General features: G+C 37.6%; 1 protein-coding gene across 2 annotated transcripts in view; it reads right to left on the reverse strand.

The window, feature by feature from the left end:
• Positions 1-558: 558 nt before the first annotated feature.
• The window catches only part of C6 (complement C6), a 115,615-nt gene continuing 89,305 nt past the window's right edge, over positions 559-26,868 (reverse strand). Inside the window, exons 10-18 of one of the 2 annotated variants that reach the window (XM_003274386.3) lie at positions 20,442-20,608; positions 18,874-19,099; positions 17,810-17,981; positions 17,402-17,513; positions 13,750-13,882; positions 12,572-12,760; positions 8,366-8,456; positions 7,672-7,913; positions 559-1,420 (exon numbers count right to left, since the gene is read on the reverse strand). In XM_003274386.3, the coding sequence (XP_003274434.1) occupies positions 1,239-1,420; positions 7,672-7,913; positions 8,366-8,456; positions 12,572-12,760; positions 13,750-13,882; positions 17,402-17,513; positions 17,810-17,981; positions 18,874-19,099; positions 20,442-20,608 (1,514 nt within the window). In that variant the 3' untranslated portion in view covers positions 559-1,238. The remainder of the gene's footprint in view (positions 1,421-7,671; positions 7,914-8,365; positions 8,457-12,571; positions 12,761-13,749; positions 13,883-17,401; positions 17,514-17,809; positions 17,982-18,873; positions 19,100-20,441; positions 20,609-26,868) is intronic. The other variant, XM_003274387.3, reaches the window with a different exon arrangement.

The following is a 26,868-nucleotide window of genomic DNA, read 5'->3' on the forward strand; positions in this document are numbered from 1 at the left end:
CTTGGAGGTTGGCTATGGTTTTGAGATCAATTACTTAATCAGAGTTAGCTGTGTGATGACTCCATCTCTAAATTCGGTATGCTCAAAATGTGATGTCCTGATGATCATAAGCAGTACCACCTGGAATGCTGTTAGAAACACACATTCTCAGGCCCCATCCTAGAACTACTGAATTAGAAACTGGGGTGGTTCCAGGCATCTATCTGAACACACACACCCTCTAGGTGATTCTAATGCACCCTAATATTTGAGAACTGCTGCTCCAAAGATGCCTCTCTTCTCCAATTCAAATTGACACCCTAGCCTCTCTAGTAAACTGGTTTTTGCTTTGTATGGCCTAATGAAAAGATGTGACTTACCTTAAAAAATTATTCCTTCAAAATTCTCTGACAATTTTCCATCCATCACACACTTTATGATGCATTTTAGTTGAGGCAAAGGGAATCTCATTTCTACTTTCTGAGAGAATAGAACTCCAGAAGTTTATTCTTAACAACTTTAAACAAGATAATTTCCACAGGAGCTCAATCATCCTTACAGTGATGTTTATTGTTACGGAATATTTCCTTGCATAAGATGATAATTAAGGATGGGACTCACCCTTCCGTGTTGTATTTTCTCCAAAACAGTTATCACCATCAAACATGCTACATATTTTACCTTGTTTATTTCATTTTTTGTGTGTCTACCCCTGAATGAATGTATGCTTCATGAAGTCAAAGGCTTTTGTCTGTTTTATTATCTGCCGAGTTCCCAGGACTTTGGTCAGTACTTGACATCCTGTATACACACTCAGAAATTATTTGTTGAATGAAGATACGAAAGTTGGGCTTCAAGAATGTGTTTCAGAGGTTCTGGAGATTTCTGTTTATTAACTCATTGAAGAAAATTATGGGTTTTATTCTTATTTCTAATTGTGAGAATGCTTAATGTCACAGGCTACATAAGGGCCTCAGAAGTCACATTATTTTTGTGCAATGTTAACAGGAGAATTTACCAGACTGCTGTGGAAGTTGGTACCTAGGAGTATGCTACAGGGCTTCATGAGCTGGAACTGAATAAGACATGCCCAAACAGGAGAGTCAGGGGAGAATAATGATCTCAAACTAACAGAAAATAATTTTTGTCAGTAACTTTGGGCATGCCAGTCTGCTGTTTGTGCAAGAATTCTCATTTGTAGGAGTTGATTCTTCTGGATGGTAAATCTGTTAATTGTGCTGGGCCTAGCAGTAGTTGTGCTAGGCCAAACACTTTCCAGGATGCAGTATTTCCATCTTCCTGTTTGCACATCTTATAGCTCCCACTTCACAGATGTTCAATGTTTTCTCACTTGTTGATGATCCCATTTTGACACAGTAGAGTTGGTTTCCACCCTTGAAGCACTGTGGGGGCAATAGGCAGACACATTTGGAAGTGGAGGCTGTAACGAGAGAGAGAGACAGTGTGACTCACCACAGTACATTAGGGTTTGGTTTTATCTAAATCATCCCCAGGGTGGTGAGCTCCTTGAGGGTGTTAAATTAAGTTTGGTCTAAAGCTATCTCTAATGAATGAGAAAGCCAAAAATAAAAATTAAAAACAAAACAAAACAAAAACAACAAAACAACCCACCAAAGACAATGACCCCAAAGACCCAACTGTGATTGAATAAAGATATCTGTATATAAGAGACTAGAGGGCACTAGTAAGCCAGTAAGCTTAAAGAGTTGGCCTGTTTCTGGCACTTCCCCCTGTCTCACTGTCCACATCCAGTGAGGATTTGCGCTATCTCTGGCACCTCCCTCTCACTCACTGCCTACATTCAATCAGGCACTAGTCCTATCAATCCATTTCTCCAATGTCTTCAGCCTGTCCTTTCTGTTTTTTTTTATTTTTATTTTTAACATTGGCATTGCCTAAGTACATTTATAGTTATCATTTGTAAAGCAGGTACTGTGAAGCCACACAATATTCTAAGCATTTTACATGCTTTATTTTTTTGAACCGTTACAACAAACATATGAATAGGCTATCATACTAATTCTACAGAAGAGGACACCGAGCTCAAATAATGTAAGCCCTTTGCCCATGGCCACACAATTAGTAAATGGTAGAAGCAGGATTTAAATAATACATGACTCACAGGCCCCAGCTCTTTAACATAACTCTATATCACATTTGTTTCTTTCTTTCTAGAATATTATTGGGTTATGCCTGGGGATCTGTATTTTTAATAGGCAGTTAAATTGAATGATTCTCCTATGAGGCCTGCCTTTGGAATCACCAAAGCACTTCATAATTCATTTAAGTCTTATGTTCATGAAATAGGTTTAAAACAATCATTTAGGGATAAAGTTACCAAAGCTGAGTATATTAAATTAATTTTGAACGAAGGTTTATAGGCTCATATATTCTACATGTACGTTTTAGTCAAAGGTGAAGGTCTTCCACAGTTTGGCCTCAACTTCCATTTTCAACATTATCTTTTTTACTTTCTCCATTTCAAGTAGATTAACTGTCTGTTTCCCCAAAAAGACCCCAAAGGTGCTCCAGTTTTTGTCCTTTCTCCTATGTCATCTGCCTCTTTTGCCAGACTGATGTGCTCTTTCCCACTTCTCCCCACATGTCCAGTTTCTACAAGTCTTGCCTCCTCAATGAAGCATTTCATAGCAACATGACCATATTCTGATCTTTTGATCTGTTCTTTTCTTTTTTTTTGAGACAGGGTCTTACTCTGTCTCCCAGGCTGCAGTGCAATGGCACAATCATGGCTCACTGTGCCCTCGACCTCCTAGGTTCAAGAGATCCTCCCACCTTAGCCACCCAAGTAGCTGGGACTACAGGTGCACCCAACCATGCTCAGCTAATCTACCACTCTTCGTAGAGACAGCGTTTCATTATGTTGCCCAGGCTAGGCTCAAACTCCTGAGCTCAACTGATCCTCCTGCCTTCGTGTCCCAAAGTGCTGGGATTATAGGCGTGGACCACAATGTCTGACCAGATTTTCTCTTTTTTCTTGTTCTTAACTTTTATTTTAGTTTCAGGGATGCATGTGTTAAGTTTGTTATATAGGTAAATTGCATGCCATATGGGTTTGGTGTACAGATTATTTCATTACCCAGGTAATAAGCACAGTGCCTGATGGGTAGTTTTTTAATCCTCTCCCTCCTCCCACTATCCACCCTCAAGTCAGCTCTGGTGTCTGTTATTTCTTTGTGTCCATATGTTCTCGTTGTTTAGCCCCTGCTTACAAGTAAGAACATGTGGTATTTGGTTTTCTGTTCTTGTATTAGTTTGCTTAGGATAATGGCCTCCAGCTCCATCCATGTTGCTGCAAAGGACATGATCTCATCGTTTTTTATGGCTGCATAGTATTCCATGATATATTTGCACCACATTTTCTTTATCCAGTTTATCGTTGATGGGTATTTAGGTTGAGTCTATGCCTTTGATAATGTAAATGGTACAACAATAAAATACATGTGTATGTATCTCTATGATAGAATGATTTATATCCCTTTGGGTATATACCCAGTAATGGGATTGCTGGGTCAAATGGTAATTATGTTTTAAGTCCTTCAAGGAATTCTGTTTTAAGTTCTTTGAGGAATCGCCACACTGCTTTCCACGACGGTTTAACTAAAGCAGATCTTTTATTTAGCCAAATTTTAGTAGTGTAAACTTGTCAGTACCATATCTGACATTTTTGTATGCATTCTTATCAGTTAGCTTTTCATATGTCTTTTCCCCAAGACAATGATAAGTGCTTTTTTGGAGAGCAGTGTGGCTCATGTGTCCTATCAGCTTTTAACAAGGCACTCAATTAATTCTTCTGGATCAACCGATTTGAAATTCCGAATTGTGGGTGCAGGTATAAGTGTACAAAAAAGAAATTTATTTAATGGATCTAGAATAATTCATGTTGCCAAAATACCTGAGTCAGCGTGAGTATTAGCAATGAGGTCATGAATGAATAGCTTATTTTAGGCAGATATCAATTCTTTCCCATGTGTCTCAACTGATGGTGAAAAATAGGGAAAGGAAGTAGGGAGATACTCATATGCACCACATGCCTGGGCATCTTGCCCTTGGTAGGAAACATTTTATGGAAAAGCATGCATTTCCTTACTATGCTCTCTGTCAACCAGCTAGAGAAGATTCTTGTTCATTGTTGGAAAGAATGTTCTTGTCTATTGTTGGAAGAGATGGAGTTTGGTGAAAGACAGGGGACTATTCCACCTCTGGTTAGGACATCAGTTCCTTAGGTTTTTGGAAGGGCCATGGTCATTACCCTTTTAGTATGGATATAGCTTAAATGTTCTTTGCCTAATTATTTTCAGAACTACCAGCACCAAAAGACCCTTCCCACCACCTCTACTAATTCGTCCTTCAACACTCAGTCTTCACACTTCTATGCTTAAGAAACCCTTCCAGACCAGAAGATATTTCTCTCTCTTAATGGTCTTATCACATCCTGACTTGCACTAAAGTGATTCATGTAATTATTGTCTAATGTTACTCCTCCAAAAATTTGAGGGGTAAAAAGGGTGCCTCATCTTAAAACCATCATTATGCCTTGAACAGTGACTTACACATTGGCTGCTAAATGGATGTTGGCTGAATAAATTTCCCCTTCCTGTTGGTTGGTGGTAGATATTTCTGAAATTCAGAAAAATACTTAATATCTATAAAATAGGCTTCTGGGGGATTTCACTCATGTTGTAACTTTTGAAAGGTGATCTTCATATTACTTTGAAGTTCTATTTTAAAGTTTTTTAAAATTTCGTTTTAGATAGAGAAGGAAAAGAGTAACTAAGAGCACAATGTAATCAAGAACACAGTTTAATCAAAGTGACATTCAATTGAACTGAAAATTACTAATATTCCAACTTCCCATGAGTGGCCTGGGTATAAAGTACATTTTTAGCTTTCTCTGTCTTCATAAATGCTATCATTTGTATATTGATACTTTTCTATAGTGCTAATCCAAACAGAACCCTCTGTGACATTTACTTTTGCTCACCAATTAAAGAAAGCTAGCACAGAAAGATCATATCTTTAGAGGAAAAAAATGCTTTGAGTTTCCTGATTGTGTGCAGAACCAAAAAATATTTTAAATTGCCTAAATATATCTTCTATTAAGAAATGTTCATGTGTTAGTTTGACTACCCAGAGCATTCTGTTAATTTCATAGTTTTTAGTACTTTTTTTTAAAAACAGACTCCTCAAGTATGTGAGGATTTAGATATGTGTACAGCAAAGGGGTAATAGTAAAGACAGGTATTTTGATAAAATTGTAAACTGTTATTTTTCACTCATGCAGATTTGAAAAAAAAATTTGTGGGAAGATAGCAAAAAAAGGGAAGGTAGCAAAAAAAATACATTATTTCCAATAGAAGAGTTCTCTGAAGACTGCTTCTCTATGATAAATAAGGAAGAATGGAAGGTAACACTAAATACAGCCCCAAATGCCTGACCTATCTATTACAGTACAGTCAGGGAACAGTTCTTACCTTCCCTGCTGACCAAATTTTATTTTCTCTATGTATTTTTGACAATAATGTTCTTACACTACATTTCTCAGATAAAAAGTTTATATTTAAAATAAAAATGATGTTGCAGAATACTTTCAGCTCTTTTCTATCACAAATTATTGTTTGCAAGAGACGTCAGTTGAGTAATGGTGTTGATCAAGCATCAAAAAAAATGAATAGTAGAGTTTTTGCCTAGAAAGTTATTTAATAGTGATTAGAATTAAGCAACGTGCATATCAGGCCCTAGTTTTCTGTATCTTATATAGAATTGCCTTGTTTAGACATGGCATGAAAGTTGAAAACCCCAGATACTGGCATCCTGAGTTGTCACCATCAGATGCCAGCTATGTCCACCTTCTGTCATGTTTCAATCTTGTGGCCTGTCAAGGGAGCTGAAGCTTGATAATCAACTTTAAGTGGATTGGGAAAGACCTGGTTTTGAGTATTAAGACCTCTCCCCTTTCCAGGACTGAGCTGAAGAACACTGGGCCACAAAGTCAAAAAAGAGTCAAGAGGAACAATATGGTTTTGTCTTTCTTTTTGCAAAAGTAAGGTGGTTTCAGCAAAGATTCCTTTGCATACTTTATGCTCCAATTTAAGATAATTTTTTTGGAAAATATTCCACAAAGGAAATAGCTCTAACTGTTTGGGTTCTGTTGTAATCTCCAATCCGTCTTTTGAAAAAGATATAAAGCTTAGTTGGGTTATTTCAGGGTCAAACTTCATCTTGGAGCGAATGTACTGCTGTGAAGTCCCTGCCTCGAAATAATTCACAAATGTAATGTCTATGGCCACTAAACTTAGGGAAAATGGAAATAGAATGCTACTCCTTAAGTATTAAATTGGCAGAGATACAAAGGAGTGATAACTCCAAGGTTTGGTGAGAGTGTGGGGAAGCAGTCTTTACTACATGTTCTAGGAAATATAATATGGCAAAAACATTTCTGGATAGGGAGCCAACATATTGTATCAATAAAAAATTAATATTTAAAAATAATATTTACCTAGAAATGTCCCTTTCTAAGCTATATCTGAAGGATGTAATCTTAGATCACAGATTTATTTGTGATCGATTTAGGTATGATGGCACTATTTATGATAGCAAAATACAGGAGAAAAAATTTAAATGCCTAACCAGAGGTTGGTTAAATAAATCTTAGAATACCCATATAGACTTTTGCAGACATTGAGAATTATGCGGCTGAATAATATATGTTGATATGAAAACAGTTCCATGACATAGTAAGTGAAAAAACAGCAATATATAGAATAACATGTAGAGTATGATCCAATTTTATATTTTAAAAATTTGTGGTATATGCAGGGCCACTCCTGAGATGTTTGAGACCCAGGGGCAAATTTTTTTTATGGGGTGCTTATCTATAAACTATTGGAGTCACCCCAAATTAGAGTGTCAGCATCATACTGGCTTTCTAATTTCAAGCAATCTTGAGCAAGAATGCCCTGCTGGCTAGCAGGAGCAATTTGTTCACCAAGCTGTTTTCTGAGAATGAGGGTCTAGTCTGGGCCAGAGGTGACTCCACAGGCATGAGCCCCAGAGCACTTTGGGGCATCTGGCTGACCCCATGTGTGGTGGGGTGGAGAAGCAGTACAGAGCTGGAAAGTATAACGGTGCCTGCGTTCATGTGGGATGCTGTCTGGGCTCAGGGTGTCCTACTTGAATAGTATTGTCAGCCTTGGCTTGACCCAGGCACAGAAAGAAGACTTAAAGAAATTTCAGGAAGATGCTTTGGCAATGCAAAATCCAGTCCTACCTGGACAGCACTATTGGCCTCAGACAGTCCCAAACACTAGAAGGAAACTTAGACAATTCTGGTGAAGGCCTTCCAAAGCTGGGACTCTGAGGGATGCCTGAAACATGAGATCAGGACAGGTGCTCTTCCCACTGGGGCCTAAGGGTGGTACTGATTACATATGCATAGAGAAAAGATTGGCAAGATATACACCCACATTACTACAGTAGTTATTTCTACTTGTGGGTGATTATAATTTTCCTTTCTGTCTAAATCATTTTATAAATTTTTTTTTACAATGAAATCATTTTTGATTAAGGATAGGTTATTTTTAAGAAAGATGATGTACAAGCTGAGATGAAGGTTAAGTGAGAGCATTTAGTATAGTCACCACTGGAACTTACCTGAACACTTTTCCCAGTCGTAGCAGGTGTCATAGCCACAGGATTCTTTCTTTGTGCTGTTGGATGAAAGTCTTGTCCTTTCAAGACCCCATTCTAACTGGCGGCCATCTTGGCAGGAACCAATATGTAGAAAATGGAGTTGCTGATTATTTAAACATTTCTCAGCCAGAAACTTACAGGCGGGTGAAGTAAAGTAATCGTTGGAGTCTGTGTCAAACACACAGAGATCTTCTGAATAATGGCTGCCCAAGAGGGGAAAGCAAGCATTTCCACATGAAGATCAGAAAAAAACAGGGGGCATGTAGCCAATGTAGCGTGTTCACTCACCAACCAGTTTTCTTTTGCCTGTTTTCCCCACCCCACTCCAAGCCCTGGGCTTGAGTAAGAGGAAAAGGAAGCTGTTGATATAACTGAGTTTAAAGTTTTTACATGTGCAGAAGTTAAGTCTTTAAAATCAAAATGAGGCTGTTTTAATAAACAATCTGATTTTAAACAGGGAACTGGGCTGAGAGATAATTAAGAAACTTGCTACCCAATGGGGAAGGAGGAATTCAGCAGAGCACAGGAATGTCAGTTATGTGGAAAATTCATTTATTTCATGTCTGTGCTTCAAAAAGCTCAGCTCTTCCATCAAGTTGGTTACACTAGACTGGTTTTCCCAATTTCCAGACACAGTCTGTAGGGTATCTCTTACCTACAGTCTTCTTCTGGAGACATACAAATGCATCCAGATCCTGACTGTTTCTGTCCTGGCTGACAATGGCCTTTTAATTTTGTTAGAGTATCTGAAACAAAAGAAAAAAAGGAGAAAAGAACAGTGCACAGTATGGATTCTAAGTGACAAGCTTGAATTCAGAGAAGAGGCAGTGGTAAAGAATTCATATTTATCTCTTGGAGTTAGAGCATTCATTTTGGCTTCTCTAAATACATGGTCATTAAATATTCCATCTGAAAGGTCCTTTCCAGTGCACATGAGGTATCATTTTCCAACCTAAAATTGCTATTATGTTCAGATAACTAAAGAAAATGGAACCGTTGAAATTTTTGTTCATTTGTTTTTCAAATATTTATTGAGTATGCATGATATTCCCATCACTCTGTAAGGTTCTGGAGACAGTAGATTGAGCATAAACTGACCCAGATCCTGTGCTCACCAAGCTTATAGTCTTATAGGTGCAGACAGACATTAATCAAATGAGCACACTAATATATATATATATATATATAATATATATATAATTGTTGCCTTTCTTAGTGCTATTAAAGAGATCATATAATAAAAAATTGATGTAGCTAAAAGATTAGAAAAGGTAAAATGAAGAAAGAAAAGTGAGGCTGTTCAATGCAGAGGAAACATAAGGTATGGAAAAGTTCAAATGGGAGGCAGTGGCTGGGCATAGTGGCTCACGCTTGTAATCCCAGCACTTTGGGAGGCTGAGGCGGGCAGATCACAAGGTCAGGAGTTTGAGACAAGCCTGGTCAATATGGCAAAACCCCATCTATACTAAAAATACCAAAATCAGCGGGGCATGGTGGCACACGCCTGTAGTCTCAGCTACTCAGGAGGCTGAGGCAAAAGAGTCACTTGAACCTGGGAGACAGAGGTTGCAGTGAGCCGAGATTGTGCCACTGCATCCTAGCCTGGGCAACAGAGTGAGACTCCATCTAAAAAAAAAAAAAAACGGAGGCAGCATGAGAGTTTCCTGGAACTGAGAGAACCCAGTGTGGTTGAAGTGCTGAAAAACAAGAGGATGGAACAAGCTGTGGCCAGAGAGGTAGGTGTCTGGTAGGCTGTATGGGGGACTAATAGGGTCTTTGAAGGGTTTTGTCTTCATTTTATAAAGAGTAGACAGTCTCTGATGGGTTTTAAGCAGGGAGTGGTGTAACAAAATCAGCCCTCGATTTTGAAAAAAAGAAATTAATTCTGGCTTCTGTGCAGAGAATGGATTTGAAGAGGCATGGTGGTCAATAGGGCTCCAGGGAGCTAATCTATGAGGTTATTGTGGTAGTTCAGGTGAAAGAGGATGATAATTTGGACCAAGGTTCCAGAGGTGGAAATGGAGAAAAGTGGATAAACTTGAGACACAGCTAGCAGGTAAAACAAGTGATATTACCTATTATGCGTAAGTTATTAGAGCTGTCAATTATATGATTCTTAGGCTTCTGATTTGCATAAAAGAATATACATGGCTGGGCGCGGTGGCTCACGCTTGTAATCCCAGCACTTTGGGAGGCCGAGGGGGGCGGATCACGAGGTCAGGAGATCGAGACCACGGTGAAACCCCGTCTCTACTAAAAATACAAAAAAAAAATTAGCCGGGCTTGGTGGTGGGCGCCTGTAGTCCCAGCTACTCGGAGAGGCTGAGGCAGGAGAATAGCATGAACCCGGGAGGCGGAGCTTGCAGTGAGCCGAGATTGCGCCACTGCACTCCAGCCTGGGTGACAGAGCGAGACTCCGTCTCAAAAAAAAAAAAAAAAAAAAAGAATATACATTGGTGCCTTACCTGAAATAGAAAATATTAGAAAATGCTTAGTTTTAGGAAGGAAGGGTGATGAATTAAGAGTTCCCCTCTGTAGATGTTGAATTTATGGTATCTTTAAGACATCTGAAAAACGTAGATATATAGGAATTTAGATATTCATGTCTAAATCTCAGTGGCGAAGTCTGTGCTAAAGACTTAAATCTGTTATTAGTCTATGGGGGAGTCACTGAAGCTATGCGTGTGGGTAAGATTCTTCAGTAGGAAAGTGCAGTGTGAGGCGAGGGGACAGGTCCAAAACTTGGGAAACTCCAGTGATTAATGTCCAAGCACTGGCAGGAGCCTACCAAAAATAGACGGCAACAGCCAGAAATGTCAGAGCTAAACAAGAATATGAAGCCAAGGAAAGAACATATGTGCAGAAGGTCAACATTGCTGAAGGCTGCTGAGAGGCCAAAGAAGATAAGGAAAAAAAAAAAATCCATTAGATTTAGCAATATGGATGTGAATGGCTTGAAAGTCAGATTTTCTTACAAGAATCAATGGAGAAATGCAGCTCCTAAATGTAGGTATTAATCCCTGCATGACATTCTAGGCACTAGAACATTATGATGGGAAAAGAAAAAGAAGGGAAGGACGGAAGGAAGAAGGTGGAGGAGAGGAGAGGAAAGGAGAGGAAAAAAGAAAGAGAAAACAGATGTTAATCAAATAATTATAATAATGGATTTAGAATTAAGGACTGAGACAAGTATTCTGAAGAAAGGGAACATGGTTTCAGGAGACCACATACTATAAAGACTCCAACTGGGAAGATTAAGGAAGGATTCATAAGGAAATTACACTTGAACCAAGATGAGGAACTGAATAGCATGTCAGCGAGGGAGGGGGATGAAAATAGAGGGAGTGACACTGGGGGTGTATTTATGGAAGAGGGAACCTTGGTTTCTTTGCTCATGTTGAGGCCCACCTAGAGAACCTGGACCTGAAGCTGAACTCCTCAGTCTATTGAATGAAACACACTTTTTTGATCCGGATCTGACTATTCAGGCATCCCCAGAACCAAAATGACCTGGTGAGCAAGTTAATTGTCAAGGCAGGACTGGAGGCTCAGCTCACTCTTCCTCCGCTTAGCTTATCAAGTAGAAGGTTTGATAAGGAAAGGTGGCTCATGTTAGAAGCAAAAATAAAGATGTAAAAAATTCCTAGGTTTCCTATTCACAGTTGTTTTCATTTCTTTCTATTACCGCCATTCTATCTGGTGAAACTTGGCCCAGAACTCTCATGAACTTGGAGACCTATCCTTCCGGTAAGGCTTTAGCTACTATGGTTTACGTTGTGGTGATATTGTTTACCTATGCCTCTTTCGCCTTTATAATTCTACATTTAGGCCTGGGAGGAGCAGCAAGGTATACATTGTTTCCAAAACGAATCAATTCAGTTTTCAAGTGGCACAGAGCCTTGCTCTATCACTACAGGTTTGAAATTGTCAATGATCTTATGCAAGGAATCTGCTCTTCCAATCAGCCTCAGGTTGAAGCAGTGCTGGGACTCAGCTGCCCACACCTCCCAGCACAGGAGCAACAATACTCCGGTCTGTAAAGTGCTCAGGGCAAGAGGATCCTCTGAAGGGCTAAAAAGGAGGAGTTCAGGTCTGGGGGGAAAGAAAAAAGTAACTGTGTAGCATCTCACATCTTCATGAAGCAGAACTTTTTCACATTGAAAGAATTAATAATGTTTCCCTGCCTGAAAGTGTCTTTACCTCACAGTGTCGGGTTTTATTTATGATTGTCTTTCTCTTTCTGTGACTCCCCTAATTGGTCTTTCTGTCAATATTATTGGAGAGAAAGCATATGAAATAGGCTATGTATTTCCTTTATCTAGCTTTGGAACATTTTGTATTTCTCAGTTTGGATTATAATTTTAATTTCTAATCTAAGGGCACGTGTGTGCACATGCATGCGAATGCCCTTATGAGGATACTGCCTATGGTGCCTAAAAGATCCTAACTTTCTGAAGTCTACGGCTTCCACATACATTCATTCCACTGACTCTTACGTTCCTTGTAATTTATTATTATGATCAGGAGTCTAGTGAAACCAAGACACAATACTTACCTGAAGTTGTCACTAATTTCCATGAGATCGCTTTACTGATAATTTTATTTAAGGTTATTCAAAAGGTTAACTTTCTCCCTTTCTTTCACATGTTATAAAAGCCCAGAAGAGAATAAAGGAGGCAGGATGGCAATGAGCTTAGGGAATTAGCAGAGCTATTGCATAGTTCCTGTTTGACTCACACTGTCTGAACTTGCATCTTTTTTAGCCTCTCAGTGCTTAAGAAATAGAATGGCTGTAGAGGCTATACTACCAATCTCAGGGTGCACCACCTATCAGACCCCAGAACACTGAGCTGCTACTCACCTTTTTCACAGGTGAGAGAGTTTGAAATGGGTGGTGTCCAGGAATTCCCCTGGCATGTGTACCTTGATGGCCCAGCAATAACAAAGCCTTTAGGGCAAGTTAGCTCAATGGATTCACCAATTCTATACAATCTTTGAAATGGTGTAATTGTCAGGACTTCCTGCACAACTGGCTTGATGCACTCTGTCCCTGCAAGAGAGCAATATTTCGTATGTGTTTAGTGGAGCAGAATAAACAACAAATTTAGGCAAATTTTATGCAACCAAAGAGGTGATTTTGATGAGATTTACTGCATCTGTTCAGCTTTGGTGCCTCCTTTTGATCAGAAAACCTGGGGGATAAGAATCCCGGGCTTTCCCTCAGACCCTTCATTGAAAAATTCCCTTTAGTTTCATTATCTGAGGTTCCCTTGCTAAAGAACTGGTTCCAGACACATCTAACTTTTATGAAATCATTGGGACCTTTTCCTTTCAAGAAACACTTTCTTTTCTCTTATCCCTAGTGGATTTCTCCAAATGGAAGTTACCACGCTGTGAGTGATGCAGAGTGATGGGCATTCTAATTGACACTGGTCTCAACTCTGCTTCATGGTCTCCCACAGTAAGTCTTTGGAGTCCCATTCAAGCCTTATTTGAATCTTGTTTTTTACTTTACTCTAGCACAGATATGTGCAGAGCCTAAAGCTCATTCGCTCTTTCTCAACAAAGAATGTGAACACGCGCCAAGGAGTAGTGTCTTGGTGAAAACTACATCTTACACAAAATCCCATCTTACACAAAATCCCATCTTACACAAATTCCCATTTCTGATACATAAAGAGTGTAAATATCATCTTCTTGAGACTCAGCATTTTGTGTCAATTTGAACATTCGGCAAGGCAGATGTCTGTAGTTAGATACAGCTTGCAGACTTCCTGGATTTCTTTTGAAGTGCATACTTCACAGACCTGTGTGTGTGACAGTAATAGGTAGGAGCAGGAACACTGAAATATGGAGATATCTGGAAATCCAGTTTTAGCAAATGAGCCCTTCTATTTATTTTCTGCTTCACAAAATCTTTCACCAGAGTTACTAAAAACTAGTAAAATGTATTGATCAAAGGATGTGATTTTACTGTTTTTATATTGGGCATATTCATTCTGTAAAGTAATCAAGCAAAATTGTTTGCCCAGTTCTCACGTTGGCATTCCACATCCCCTTGTCTCCAGGTCCCGTCTGGTAAGCATCTGAAGTACTGGTATCCAACAGTTTCAAAGCCAGTAAGGCATGAAATTTCAACATCTTCTCCAACCGAGTATAGTTTCTTTTCATTCTTAATTAAAGCAGAAACCAGAAATTATTAATGCTATGAATAACACTCTCTAAACTCTTTAGACTCACACTGATCCTTTCTATCCTTCACTTCTGGATCTACTCAGTCACCAAGTCCTCTCAATTTCTACTTCTAAAAACCTGTTAAAATTCTCTGCTTCCTGTTGCCATCATTGTTTTTCTTCATGATATTTATCGTTTCTTACTAGGGCAACTTTATAACTGGTCACTCTTCTAATCCATCTCCCTAAATTGATTAGGGTTTTGTTTGTTTGTTTTTTTAACTTGAAAACTTGCTCCCCTGCTGGGAATGGTGGCTCATGACTATAATCCCAACACTTTGAGAAGCTGAGGCAGGTGGATCACTTGAGTCCAGGAGTTCGAGACCAGCTGGGGCAACATGGCAAAACCGTGTCTCCACAAAAATACAAAAAAGTAGCCAGAAGTGGTGGCATGGCCTGTGGTTCCAGCTACTTGGGAGGCTGACATGGGAGGATTGCTTGAGCTCAGAAGGTTGACGCTGTGGTGAGCCATGATTGTTCCATTGTACTTCAGCGTGGGAAACAGAGTGAAATCCTGTCTCAAAACAAAAACCAAAAAACAAACAAAAAAAACCCAAAACAAAAAAAAAATAGAAGAAACCAAAAAACTTTATATATGGGATGTCCTACTATTGCTAGAATAGAAAAACCATATACTCACCATGTAGTGACTATAAACTGAATAAATAATATATCTTACATATAATGCAAACATATGCAGTTGCTATTGTGACTGAGTGCAGATCATTTAAAAATGTTACTCAATTCCTAGTAACCCATTGGTCATTATATATTTTCCCAATTAATGGATTGTACAACTACTATCATGTTGCTGGGGGGTGGGGGTGGTTCACTACAATTTTCAAGGTAAAGTGGGTCTTACACTTCTTAGTTTGGAATATTTATTTTAAGTTACTTTACCACCCTCACCTCCTGCCATTTCCTCCCATAAAACCTATACTCTAGCAAAAGAAAACCTTGCCATTTGAACATAAACTTCTTTTTCATGCCTCCATGTCTCCACTTGGCTGTTTCTTGTATCCTCAACACCTTCTCTCTTCCCTTCTCCCAAGACCCAGCTCAAATAGAACATCCTTTGCAAAAATCTTTGATTTCCCTAGTATCATGAGGTACAACGTCCTTTCAGTTCTGAGGGAATCTCATGCAAAGCTCTATTTTTATAATGTTTATCACGTTTATCAGCCCCACCCCTGATCCTTTAGTGGCAACTCCGCAACCAGATCTCTGTCTCATAAATCTTTACACAGGCCTTAATTCTTTGCTGAAAGAATACAAAACATTATCCTTCTTAAGGAGCTAGTAATGCAATACAATTTTCCTTTACCGAGAGGGGCAAGAGTACCAAGAATTGACTAAGCAGTTGTTCTCTGAGAATTGAAGTTGGGAACTTTGAGAGTGGTGAAAGCTTAATTGTCAGCTTATGTTGTTACTTGGCCATATGGTTAAACTTGTCTCCTAGAAGATTCTTAATTTTCTCGATACAAAAACTACCATCCTACTGGTTATTACTGATAAGGCTTTGTTTCCAAGGGAAATGGACTAATGATTTGGATGTTTTATTCAAAGGCTGCACATTTTTTCTTGCATTTCTTCTGAAAGAAGTTATTGCCTTAAACTTTTGTTTGTATTTCTTGTTTCTTATGAATCTGTAACATATAAGTGTATGTTGCAATAATCAAACTTAGGGAAGTACATCTAGTAGACTGACTAAACAAAAAAACCTTGCCAAAAGTCCCTGTCACTTGCCTACAGAGGTTGGACTTGTCTGTTACTCATTAAATAAATACACTTGTGTGCGATAACATCATTACTGTAGCCTGGAATTAGGCATATCTGCCTCTATTTGAATCTATACAAGGGGCATTTTGCCACTAGAAATTCCAGAAGATGCCTATTAGGAAAAAATAAAATTTTATTATATTTGAGTAAAAACTATTGCCAGACAGAGACCAGGCCTTTAGTAAAGAGCAAAATAAAATAAGAAATGAATTTATCCATGAAAATGGGAATATATAATCTAACCTTATAAAATGAGTTAGAAGAATAATGCATCACTGTTGAAAGCCTTTGTGTGTTTTTAAAATGAGAATGTCAATAATTTTAATGGTCTTTGTATGCAGCCAGAAGAAATAGATTAAAAGTTATTTTGGTATCTGGATCTGCCAATATGTGATTTTAAGGATAATGTCCTAGGGCAGGGGCCAGCAAGCTTTTTCTATAAGTGGCCTGGATAGTCATATGTAGGCCATATGGCGTCTGTTGAAATTATTCACCTCTGCCATTATTGTATGAAAGTAGCCATAGATGATATGTAAACATATGAATGTGGTTGTGTTCCAATAAAAATAAAACTTTATTTTTTTTAAGTGGCAGGTCAAATTTGGCCTTTGGGCCATAGATTGATGGCTCTTGTTCAAGAGAATTGGTTCCCAAAGTGTGGCTCCTAAACCAGCCGCATCCATATTACCTAGGAATGTATTAGCAATGGATATTTCTGAGCCCTTCCCAAAACCTTCTGGATCAGAAACTCGAGAAGTGAGACCCAATGATCTGTGTTTTAACAGGTCCTTTGGCGCATTGTTGAGTTTGAGAACCTATTTTCTAGAGTAAAGACTAATTAAAATTACCTTCCTCTGAAATATTTCCTCCCCATAAACTTTAAGGTATAGTCCTCATGCATGGGCAGAAGATAAGTGAATATGGAAGATATATTAGCCCAGACTACACTCCATGAATAAAACTATTTGCTGGCCTTAGAGAATTGAGTGTTGTTGATCTTTTATCATAAGTGTGATACAGTTGGGAAAAGATTAATGTAAAGATATTACTAAGTTTAAGAAACGTAAAATGAAATAGGGAACATGCCTTCTGTGATCACTTTTAGATATCATGTATCACCTGAAAAATTTATGTCTAAAGGCATAGATCTGTCTGACAAAAAGTATTCAGATTTTAAAAAAATCGTAGAAACATATTGTGGCTTAGTAAAAAAAAGTTGAAACTTAAAGTATGTGAAAATGGTTTTGACTGCTTAAGAGTTCTACAGGTTTCTAACCTAATAAAACAATACAGAATAAACACCTCCATGATTATAGCCAGTCTAGTGTGTTTCTCTAAACATTCCTTAGGTAAGGGTATCAGTTTGCTCAGACTCTGAAATAGCCAGATCTTACTTGCAAATTCTCACAAGTCATACGATCTCATATTATACTGAAGTTCTATTATCTTTCCAAGAAACCCAAGTAATCTGCTCTCCTTTAGCCTAACAACTGGCTATGAAGACATCTCCAGGAAATTCAAGATGAAAGAGTGGCAAAGTGTTTCTAAATATTATTTTGTACTTTTAAAGTCAACAGGAGGTTATTCGAATAGGAAAACAGTAACTCTAATTAAAAGACAAGCTATACTTTTCGAGGTTTTTAAAACTACAAACCAAAAGTGAGGTTTGGGATGCTGACCCGGATAAATCCATTTTCTGGAGGAACTGGCTGAGGACACCCGGAATCTGCTTCCATCTCAGGAAGATCGACCTCTTTCATTTCTTCGTCATCATTGATACATGGTTGTCCACTAAAAGGGAACCATAAATATGCGTGTATATGTATGTATGTACACACATTTACATGTGTGTATATGCTTATGTGTATACATATGTACACATTGCATACATATATGTATTAAATAGAAAACATTGCACACAGAAAAAGGCACAGCAGTAGACCCAGTGGCTCATTAATATTCTGTGTTGGCATAGGTAAAGTTCTAATTATTTCGTTACTTAGCGGTAGACTAATAACGATTTGAACTCTCAATGTTGTTGAGAGTTAGGGCAAAATGACCCATTCTTTTCCCTAACCCGGCCTTACTTGTTTTCCATGATTGAAAATGTGCAGTCTTCCTCTTGTCGCTTCTCCCCCTCACAGCGTTTCCCTCCTTGTTGGGGGGCAGGATTATTGCATTCTCGGGTTCTCGATCTCTTATAAGTAGCATCACAGGTACTCCAGGAAGACCAGCAACCCCAGTGTCCATCTACTGCATCTGGAACACAGGAAGACTCACTCCCGTGGATCATGGTGCAGCTGAATTTGGGTTTTGAAGCGAGGCCAACCTGGTTTCCTCACTTTTTTGCTGAGTAACTTCCTTTGTGGGATATGATAGGGTTCTTCTAAGGATTAAAAGAAATTACCTGTGCAAGGGGCCTGATACATTGCCTGATTTCCTTTTAGACTTTGTTCCCATAAGCCTAAATAAAATGGCAACAAATGGCAATAATTATGAATTATTTTAAACTGTTAACAAGCCTCTGTATTCTTGGCTTTGGAGGCCTTTTAAAAATGTGCACTCATATATGTATAAACATAAACATCTTCTTAACGGAATGCATATTAAATTACATTTTTAAAGGTAGTAGGATACATTCTTACTCCCATGCCTTACCCTGTTTCTAAGGAGGATTTGAGGTAACTATGAACATTACTTAGTCCTGTATGAAAACTTTGGTTGTGGCTTAATTTATTTTTTATTACAAAGCCATCCTCCTTCTATATTACAATACATAAGAGGCTTATAATATCAGAATCGTATATTTTATTTGATGTTATGTTTGATTTTTTATGTTATGAGCATTGTACATGTATTCTTGATATATAAATACATATATAATATATTCATATTCCTTAGATAGATACTGGTGTTATCTTCATTTTATGGATGAACAGATTGAGGCATAGGGAAACTGGGTAACTTTCCCAAGGTCACATAGTTGGTAGGTTACAGCTGAGACTCACACTTTTTGCAGGTTTATCTTCCCTCTGAGCCTGTACAAGGTGGAGGCTGCTAATAGAAGTTTTGTTTCTTTTTAATTGACCAACTTAGAATACTCTTTGGAGGGGAAAACTTATCTACCTCACAATAGATTCCTGATACTTACTGGATTTATAATCTGGAGACCGTCTCTCACAGTTCTCACCATAGGTGCCACTCTGACATACACACAGACATTCAGTCCCTGAGAGGGTGGGTCGGCCATTATTAGGGCATGGAGCACACTGACAAGGATCGAACTTGGCTGCATACTCTTGGAAAGCTTTCCTGAGGTTGTTCCGTTTTGTCACTGCACAGGGGATGTTTCTTACCAAGTCCGTGATGGGGGCAAGCTAGGAGCAAATGGGAGAGAGGAGGTCCAGTCACATCCCCTTTGGTAATAGGTTGCTGTTACTGCCCAGCTTTCATGAAATGAGAGAGAAAGCCCGAAAATTCTACACTTCAAAGGGATTATTGCAGAATATAGTATTGCACCTGTTGAACCAGTAGGCAAAAGCCTTCTACCTGTGGACAGGTGTAATATATACAGCACTTACCTTCCCTAGAATTTTACTGTGAAGGAAGCCACATGGGAGGTGTTGCTTACTTAGTTATATGTCACGTTATTTATTAAGTATTCTATGCATGCATCAAAGCACTGAGATAGGTGACCAAGAGTTAGGCAACTCTTTACTGCTCTGCTGAAACCTCATTAAATTTGATTCAAGCAGCAAAAAATTTAGAGAGGGTAAGAGAAGCTTTCCATGTTCTTTTTTTCCAGGGACTGTTTTGGCTTTTGTTGGAGTTAGATGAGAAAATGTGGAGTGGGAGAAAATGAAGAAATAAACTTGCCAGTAGGGTGAATGGAAGAATTACAGTAACAAATAATAGGCTAATGATAAATCAGTGCTCATTTTATTAACATCATAAAACCTCAAAGAAATAACCATCTAGTGCAATATGACTTGGAAGTACCCGGAGGGGCAGCTGGGTCTCATTTTTCTCCCATAACTTGTAGAGCTCAATACATCTTCACGCTGCATGCAAATGATTCTATTTTCATAATGATTGAAATCTTTTATCTTCATTTAAATGAAATGAACATAATAGCTTCTTTGGAGGCCTTTTAAAAATATGGATATGTTTGGGGGAAAACAGGTTCTAAATGGCATATGGCTGATACGTGGGTAAAGTATTCCATAAATAATAAATATCACCTTTTAATGTAATTACAACAAATACAAAACTGGTAAATTCAATCAATAGTAATAGAAACAGGAAGTCAAATGGATCTAAAATCTCATTTATCTCACAGAGCTACAAATGAAGACTTAGGAGTATTCATCAAATAAAGAGTTGCAAGAAGAACACAAAAACCAGATTTATTGTATACATGAAAAAATAAAAAGTACTACTCAAGGCAAGTTTGAGCATTTTTATTCACTAAATTCCATTTCCTGGTGTTTCATGCATGCTAGGAATTCTAAATACTGTACTGTTGAATGCTTGTTTGAATAGCAAAAGCATTAGACATGCAATTTAACATTTAAGAAAAGGTACATTGTGCATGAATACTAAAGAAAAGCATTTCTTTCATTGTCTGAGAAGAAAGTGGAAAATAAATTGTGTGATGTGCAATTTGGGCTGTTAGAGAACTACTTTAGATCTCTTACCTGGAATAATTTTTACTCTTACCTCAAAGTCAATCACAGCAGGATTTTCCTTCACTGATTCTAACCACTCAGAAAATGTCTTCTCCTCCAGACCAGAGCTCCCTTTCTCCCATGCCAAAGCTGCTGCATATTCACTCCTTCCACCTCGAATCAGGGATATGGATTTCTCTGCTCCCTGTATAAATGAACCTGCAAGGTGTTTCAATAAAAATCTCCATTTAATTTTACTGCAAATTCCTATTCTAAAAAAAAACACAACAGCCTATTTGTACAGAAGGGAGAAGTAGATGGTACAGTATGTAGCTCCATTAAGTAAGCTAAGTGAAAAAGCAAGAGAACACTCCTCCTCTCTGTAGGGAGTTTAATAATAGAAATAATAATAACAGTACTAACAGCTACCATTTATTAAGCATCTGGTAGATGCCAGGCACTTTACACACACCTTATATAATGCTCATGACAACCCTGAGAAGTAGGTGTTATTATAAACATTGAAGCCGAAAGTAATTTGTCCTGGAACACATGGTTACTAAGAGACAGGACTAGGATGCAAATACAGCCCAGTCCTTGACTACTCTGCACCTTACTCTTTAATGTCAACCGCCCTGCTTCTGATTTATGTTAGCATATGTTTTGGGTGCCCAGACTAAGATAAGTCACATGACTTCTGATAGCCAGTCAATTGACTGTCGTGGTGAAACTTCCAATTACGGGGAAAAAATGATGGAATGATTTTATATTTAAAGACAGAGGTGAAAGCACAACTAACACAGAAAAAAAAAAAAACCATCAGGTTAAGAGATGGCACAATGTTTCTTTAGACACAATGAGATTTACTGTTAAAATATATAGCACAACCCTTTCATACAAATTTCCATGACAATTTCCACTAACCAAGTGGTAACTTTAACTAACAGGGATAGAGACTTAGTAATAAGGAATTGCCGTAAGAAATAGTAGCAAATAAAAAGAAGGCTAGTGATATGAGTGATAGTTAGTGGCATTAATTTGGTGTTTGTCAGTAAGAATTAGCTATGCCCCCACTGTTTAGAAATTCTATAGTAAGATAGTCTAGAATGATTAGGAAATGCATGAAATTGTCTTCCCATGAAGAAAGTAGTATGGCTGCTTTTAGAGTGAAGTGCATAACAAAACACAGGTATAAGGCGTAACAATACAAAGATATACAATGAAAATTTTAGAGGTTTCTGTATTTATTTTTCATAGAAAAGTAGAAGCCAAATTAGAGTTTGCCAATATATCATGTACAGACTGACAGTGGCTTTGTCATGTTATTTCATATTTAGATTGATACCATGTATTTCATAAATGGATTGACACTGGTAAATGTTACCTGTGAGGGGCATGGGTTCCTGAAGAAAGAGTAACTCTGTTTACTGTTCCATTAGCTTACTCTTACAAGTGAACAAGTGCCTTAAAAAGATTCCAGAAAGAAAATGCAGATTGAAGATAATGCCAATAATGCAAACAAAAGAAAAAAAAACTAGTAAAAGACAGAATGAATATTTCTACTTATACAATCTTCTCAGAAGCCACATCATAAGATGAACACCAAAGCTGACCAAAAACATGTCAAAAATTTCAAGAAACTTTTTTAATATATGAATTTATTAATGAACTTTGTTTTTTTTTTTTTTTTTTTTTTTTTTTTTTGAGACAGAGGTCTTGCTCTGTCACCCAGGCTGGAAGGCTGGAGTGCATTGGCGCCATCTTAGCTCACTGCAGCCTCTGCCTCCTGGGTTCAAGTGATTCTCCTGCCTCAGCCTCCCGAGTAGATGGGATTACAGGCATGCGCCACCAGGCCCAGCTAATTTTTGTATTTTCAGTAGAGACGGGGTTTCACCATGTGGGCCAGGATGGTCTTGGTCTCCTAATCTTGTGATCTGCCCGCCCTGGCCTCCCAAAGTGCTGGGATTACAGGCGTGAGCCACTGCGCCCGGCCTGAACTTTGTTTTTAAGTGTGTGCAGCCACTACTATGAGGAAGAGAAAAGTTCTGTTTGTTTCATATACGCTATTTAAAAAACAATTTCCATTTTTTACATTTACATATTTTAATGCACATTTTTGAATAATACATTTATACAATTCTTTAGTAAACATATATATATTAGTGATATATCCTCAAAAATTTTAATGATATAATTACAGATTTGAGAAGTCTGAAGTCCAATGATTTAATTGAAATAGTTCAGGGTTAGAAACAGGCAAATCTATGTTCTTGTATGTGTTTTGCTCTTCAATGTGTCTGTGTCTTTGACTTTAGGCAAATTGTCATCAATAAACATTTGTTGAGAATCTTCTGTATGTCAGGCCCAGATAAATATAAAATATCGTGTTAAGAACTCAGACTCTCAGTGAGTATATGGAATAGCTATATAAATATGCTAGCAAGACTATGGAGAAATAACAAAAGAAGAAAGGAAGGAAGGTAGAAAGGGGGGAGGGAGGGAGAGAGGGAGGGAAAATGGAAGAAAAGAAAGGAAATTAAAAGGACCAATAAAAGAGTTTTTGCTGAGTATTACTCAATGGTAAAAACAATGAACAATTACTGAGTTAGGAAAATGAAATAATTCTGTCGTCTTTGGCAATTAGGGAGGATGGCACTCTGAAGGAAGACTGACATATTCCTGGAAGGAAAAGTGAGACCTATTAGGGAGATCATGGCCCTAATATTAGGGAGACAATGGCCTTCTAAGCCATGGGCACACCATGGGCAAGGACCTGGAGTCAGGGCAGATGTGCCATGCTCTGGAGACAGCCCATATAGGCATCAGTTTGAGTTGAAGTGGAAGGTCCAGGGAGGGGGAAGAACAGCAGAACGGAGAGAGTCTGGATGTAAAGTCAAGGAAATTAGACTTCATTCTTCAGGTTTAGAAACAATTGCATTCCCTAGAAACAATGCAAGGTTTTGAGGTGGGGATTTAAAATGATTTAGGAATATTAGCAGTATTGTGTCATCTGGGTAGCAGTGGGTAATTGAAAAACCAGTATGCAGCCTATTGCAGTAGTCTCTTAACTTTGCAATGTCCTCTTGTTCCTACAGGCTGAAAACTGGGGTCCATATTTGATATTTTCTCATGTCAATTCCTCTACATTAACTCAGTTTCCTAATTTGCCCTGATTCCAGTCTAGTATTTTCTCATATTTTAAGTAAATTTTTATACTGAAGTAAAATCATTAAGCATACAGCTCAATTAATTTGTAAAAAGTGAGCACACCCATAAAATCACTGCCTGCTCCTAGAAATAGAACTCTAGCAACACCCAAAAGCCTCCTTCATGCTTTTATCCAGTCATTATTCCATCCCCAAATGCAAACACCAATTGTGTTATTATTGCTATAGATTAACTTTACATATTTTTAACTTTATATGTAAGGTTATAAAACATGTACTGTTTTGTGCCTGGTTTCTTTTGCTCAGTTTTATGTTTGTGACATTCATCTATCTTGTTTGTAGTAGTAGTTAATTCATATCATAATTTGTTCATTTTACTCTTGATAGACATTTGAGTTGTAACCAATAAATGAACAATGCGGCTTTTCTTATTTTTGCTCCATGTTTGTGCATATTTTTGTTGGTGCATACCTATTAGTAGAGTTCCTAAGTCATAAATGTGTGTGTGTGCACTTATGTTTCACTTTAGTAGATATTGCCAAATAGTTTCCAAAATGATATTACCCATTTGTACTCCCACCAGCAGTGTATGGCAGGTTGTGAAGTTCTGCTGCCGATACTTGTTAATTCAAATTTTTTCACCATTTGCATGAGGTGGTATTTTATGATTTTAATTTTATCCTTTTGATTGCCAGTCATCTTTATCATCTTTTCATGTTTATTGTTTTTAAAATATGTTCTTTTGTGAAGTGCTTATTCTATATTTTTGCTTATTTTACAATTTCAACTACAATTTTCCTATATTATATGTCTTTAGTACATGTCACTTCTGCAACTACAAAATAATTATAGCAGACACGAGTTGAATCTTTAGTATAGCCTAGGCTTTGTCCTCATCAACTTATATGGATTATTTATTTAATTCTCACAATAAGCATAAGTAAATACTATTATTATTTTTATTTTACTTACAAGAAGAAAGATTAAACTCTTGATGTTGATTACATAGCCAATCAACAGTGGAGCCAACACTTGAATATAGTCTAGCCTGAAAACTCAGTTGACATGCAATGAACTTAATACATCACAGCAAGAAATAATTTCTATAAATAACATTTTACTTTCCTACTTAATAATTTTTACTGCTTTCCCACTGAATCAATCCAGTAAAGTGTTCTGCTCGATAGTAAGTCTGTGAATTTCTTGGCAAGGTATTTTAGGGGAAAACTGCAAAGTATATCAGCTTCTTAAAAAATTACAATGTTCTTTATAATTTTAAAAGCTGAGAATTTCTCTTAAACACTGTCACACTCAAAAGTTTTTCAATTTAAAGATGGAACTCCCTTTTCACATGCAGCACCTATTAACATTCTGTAGATCATATGTGGGATAGTGACAATATTTAATAGGATTAAGTCTAATTTTTTTAGTAAGGCATACAAGCCCTGTTTTATATGGACCAAACCTACATTCTCAGCTTCATTTCACAAATTTATGCTCAAGCTAAATAGAAATGCTCATTTATTCATTTACACATTCATTCTTTTCCTCTCTATGCCTCTGTTTCCTCATCTATAAAATGGGGGTAATAATTGTACCAGTCTCATGGAGTTGTTGTGAGAATTAGAAGTTAACACACACAAAACACTTAGGACAGTGCCTGGAGCATAGCAAGAGTTCAATAAATGTTAATTACCCATTCATTTATTCTTGCAAGCATTCATGTGTTCAATGAGCACATCCATTAAACATTTCTAATGTGCTAAACATGGTACGAAGTATTGAGGACATAAAGACCATGTCACTGTCCTGAATTTGCATACTGTGGAGGAAATAGAAAGTAAACATAATACAGTGTGATGAATGCTATGATGTTGTGAATGCAGGTTGCAGTGAGTACGTCTAGGAGGGCACCTAACCTTAATTATGAACAACAATAGAGATGGTAATCAGGTAAGATTTCTTGGACTATCTGCTAAAAATTACAATTTCAAGATTTTGTTGCTTCAAAATAGCTATTACATCTTTAGCATATTAAACACTTAAGCAATGCAGAAAAACACAATAATTATTCCCCTTGTTGTTTAGTCTTAGTTTTTTTTTTTTATTATACTTTAGGTTTTAGGGTACATGTGCACAATGTGCAGGTTTGTTACATATGTATCCATGTGCCATGTTGATTTCCTGCACCCATTAACTCGTCATTTAGCATTAGGTATATCTCCTAATGCTGTCCCTCCCCCCTCCCCCAACCCCACAACCGTTCCCGGAGTGTGATGTTCCCCTTCCTGTGTCCATGAGTTCTCATTGTTCAATTCCCACCTATGAGTGAGAACATGCGGTGTTTGGTTTTTGTCCTTGCGATAGTTTACTGAGAATGATGTTTTCCAGTTTCATCCATGTCCCTACAAAGGACATGAACTCATCATTTTTTATGGCTGCATAGTATTCCATGGTGTATATGTGCCACATTTTCTTAATCCAGTCTATCATTGTTGGACATTTGGGTTGGTTCCAACTCTTTGCTATTGTGAATAGTGCCGCAATAAACATACGTGTGCATGTGTCTTTATAGCAGGATGCGGAGAAATAGGAACACTTTTACACTGCTGGTGGGACTGTAAACTAGTTCAACCATTGTGGAAGTCAGTGTAGTCTTAGTTTTATACAGTAAATGAATCCAGTTCTCGTTGCTTCATCTTTGCTCACTGTTTCTTTACTCCTGGGCTCTATATTTATCTGTTGGATTAATGTTTTAATATTATTTTTTATGTGTTTTTATATTTTATTTATCTCTATTATTTCCCTCATAATTGAAGCTGAATCATGGGCTTTCTATATATACAGCCTCAGGCTGGAGAGAGTCAAGAGAGAAAAAGAGTAAAATTTTGTCTTCGAGATCTCAAGTATACTTTTATAAATCTAGCAAAAATCATAGATTTGAAGGCTACTGTTTTTAATGTCAAGGGCCAGGCTCTTGAGAGAGAAAAATAATTCTTGAGTTCTTAATGCTTGAACTAAAATATCAAGAGCCAAACATTTTAGGATTCAGAATCACAGAATTTACAACATCAACCACAGAATGATAAAAAATGTATACAATAGCCATTTTCCTTCTCAAAAGTAGAAAAGATTTTGAGCAGCTGGGAGAATGGGGGAATATTGGACATGTGGTAACTAAAATATAGACTTGATGGATTCCTTAGTGTAGGCCTAAGATTCTACCACTTTGGGGAAAATCTTGGAAATAATAGTTTGACAAGTAGAAGTTTGATAGAAGCTCATAAGAGGCTCTTCAATAAGTTAATGGGA

This window comes from Nomascus leucogenys, chromosome 6 (assembly GCF_006542625.1).
Source record: "Nomascus leucogenys isolate Asia chromosome 6, Asia_NLE_v1, whole genome shotgun sequence".
Classification (NCBI taxonomy): Eukaryota; Metazoa; Chordata; class Mammalia; order Primates; family Hylobatidae; genus Nomascus; species Nomascus leucogenys.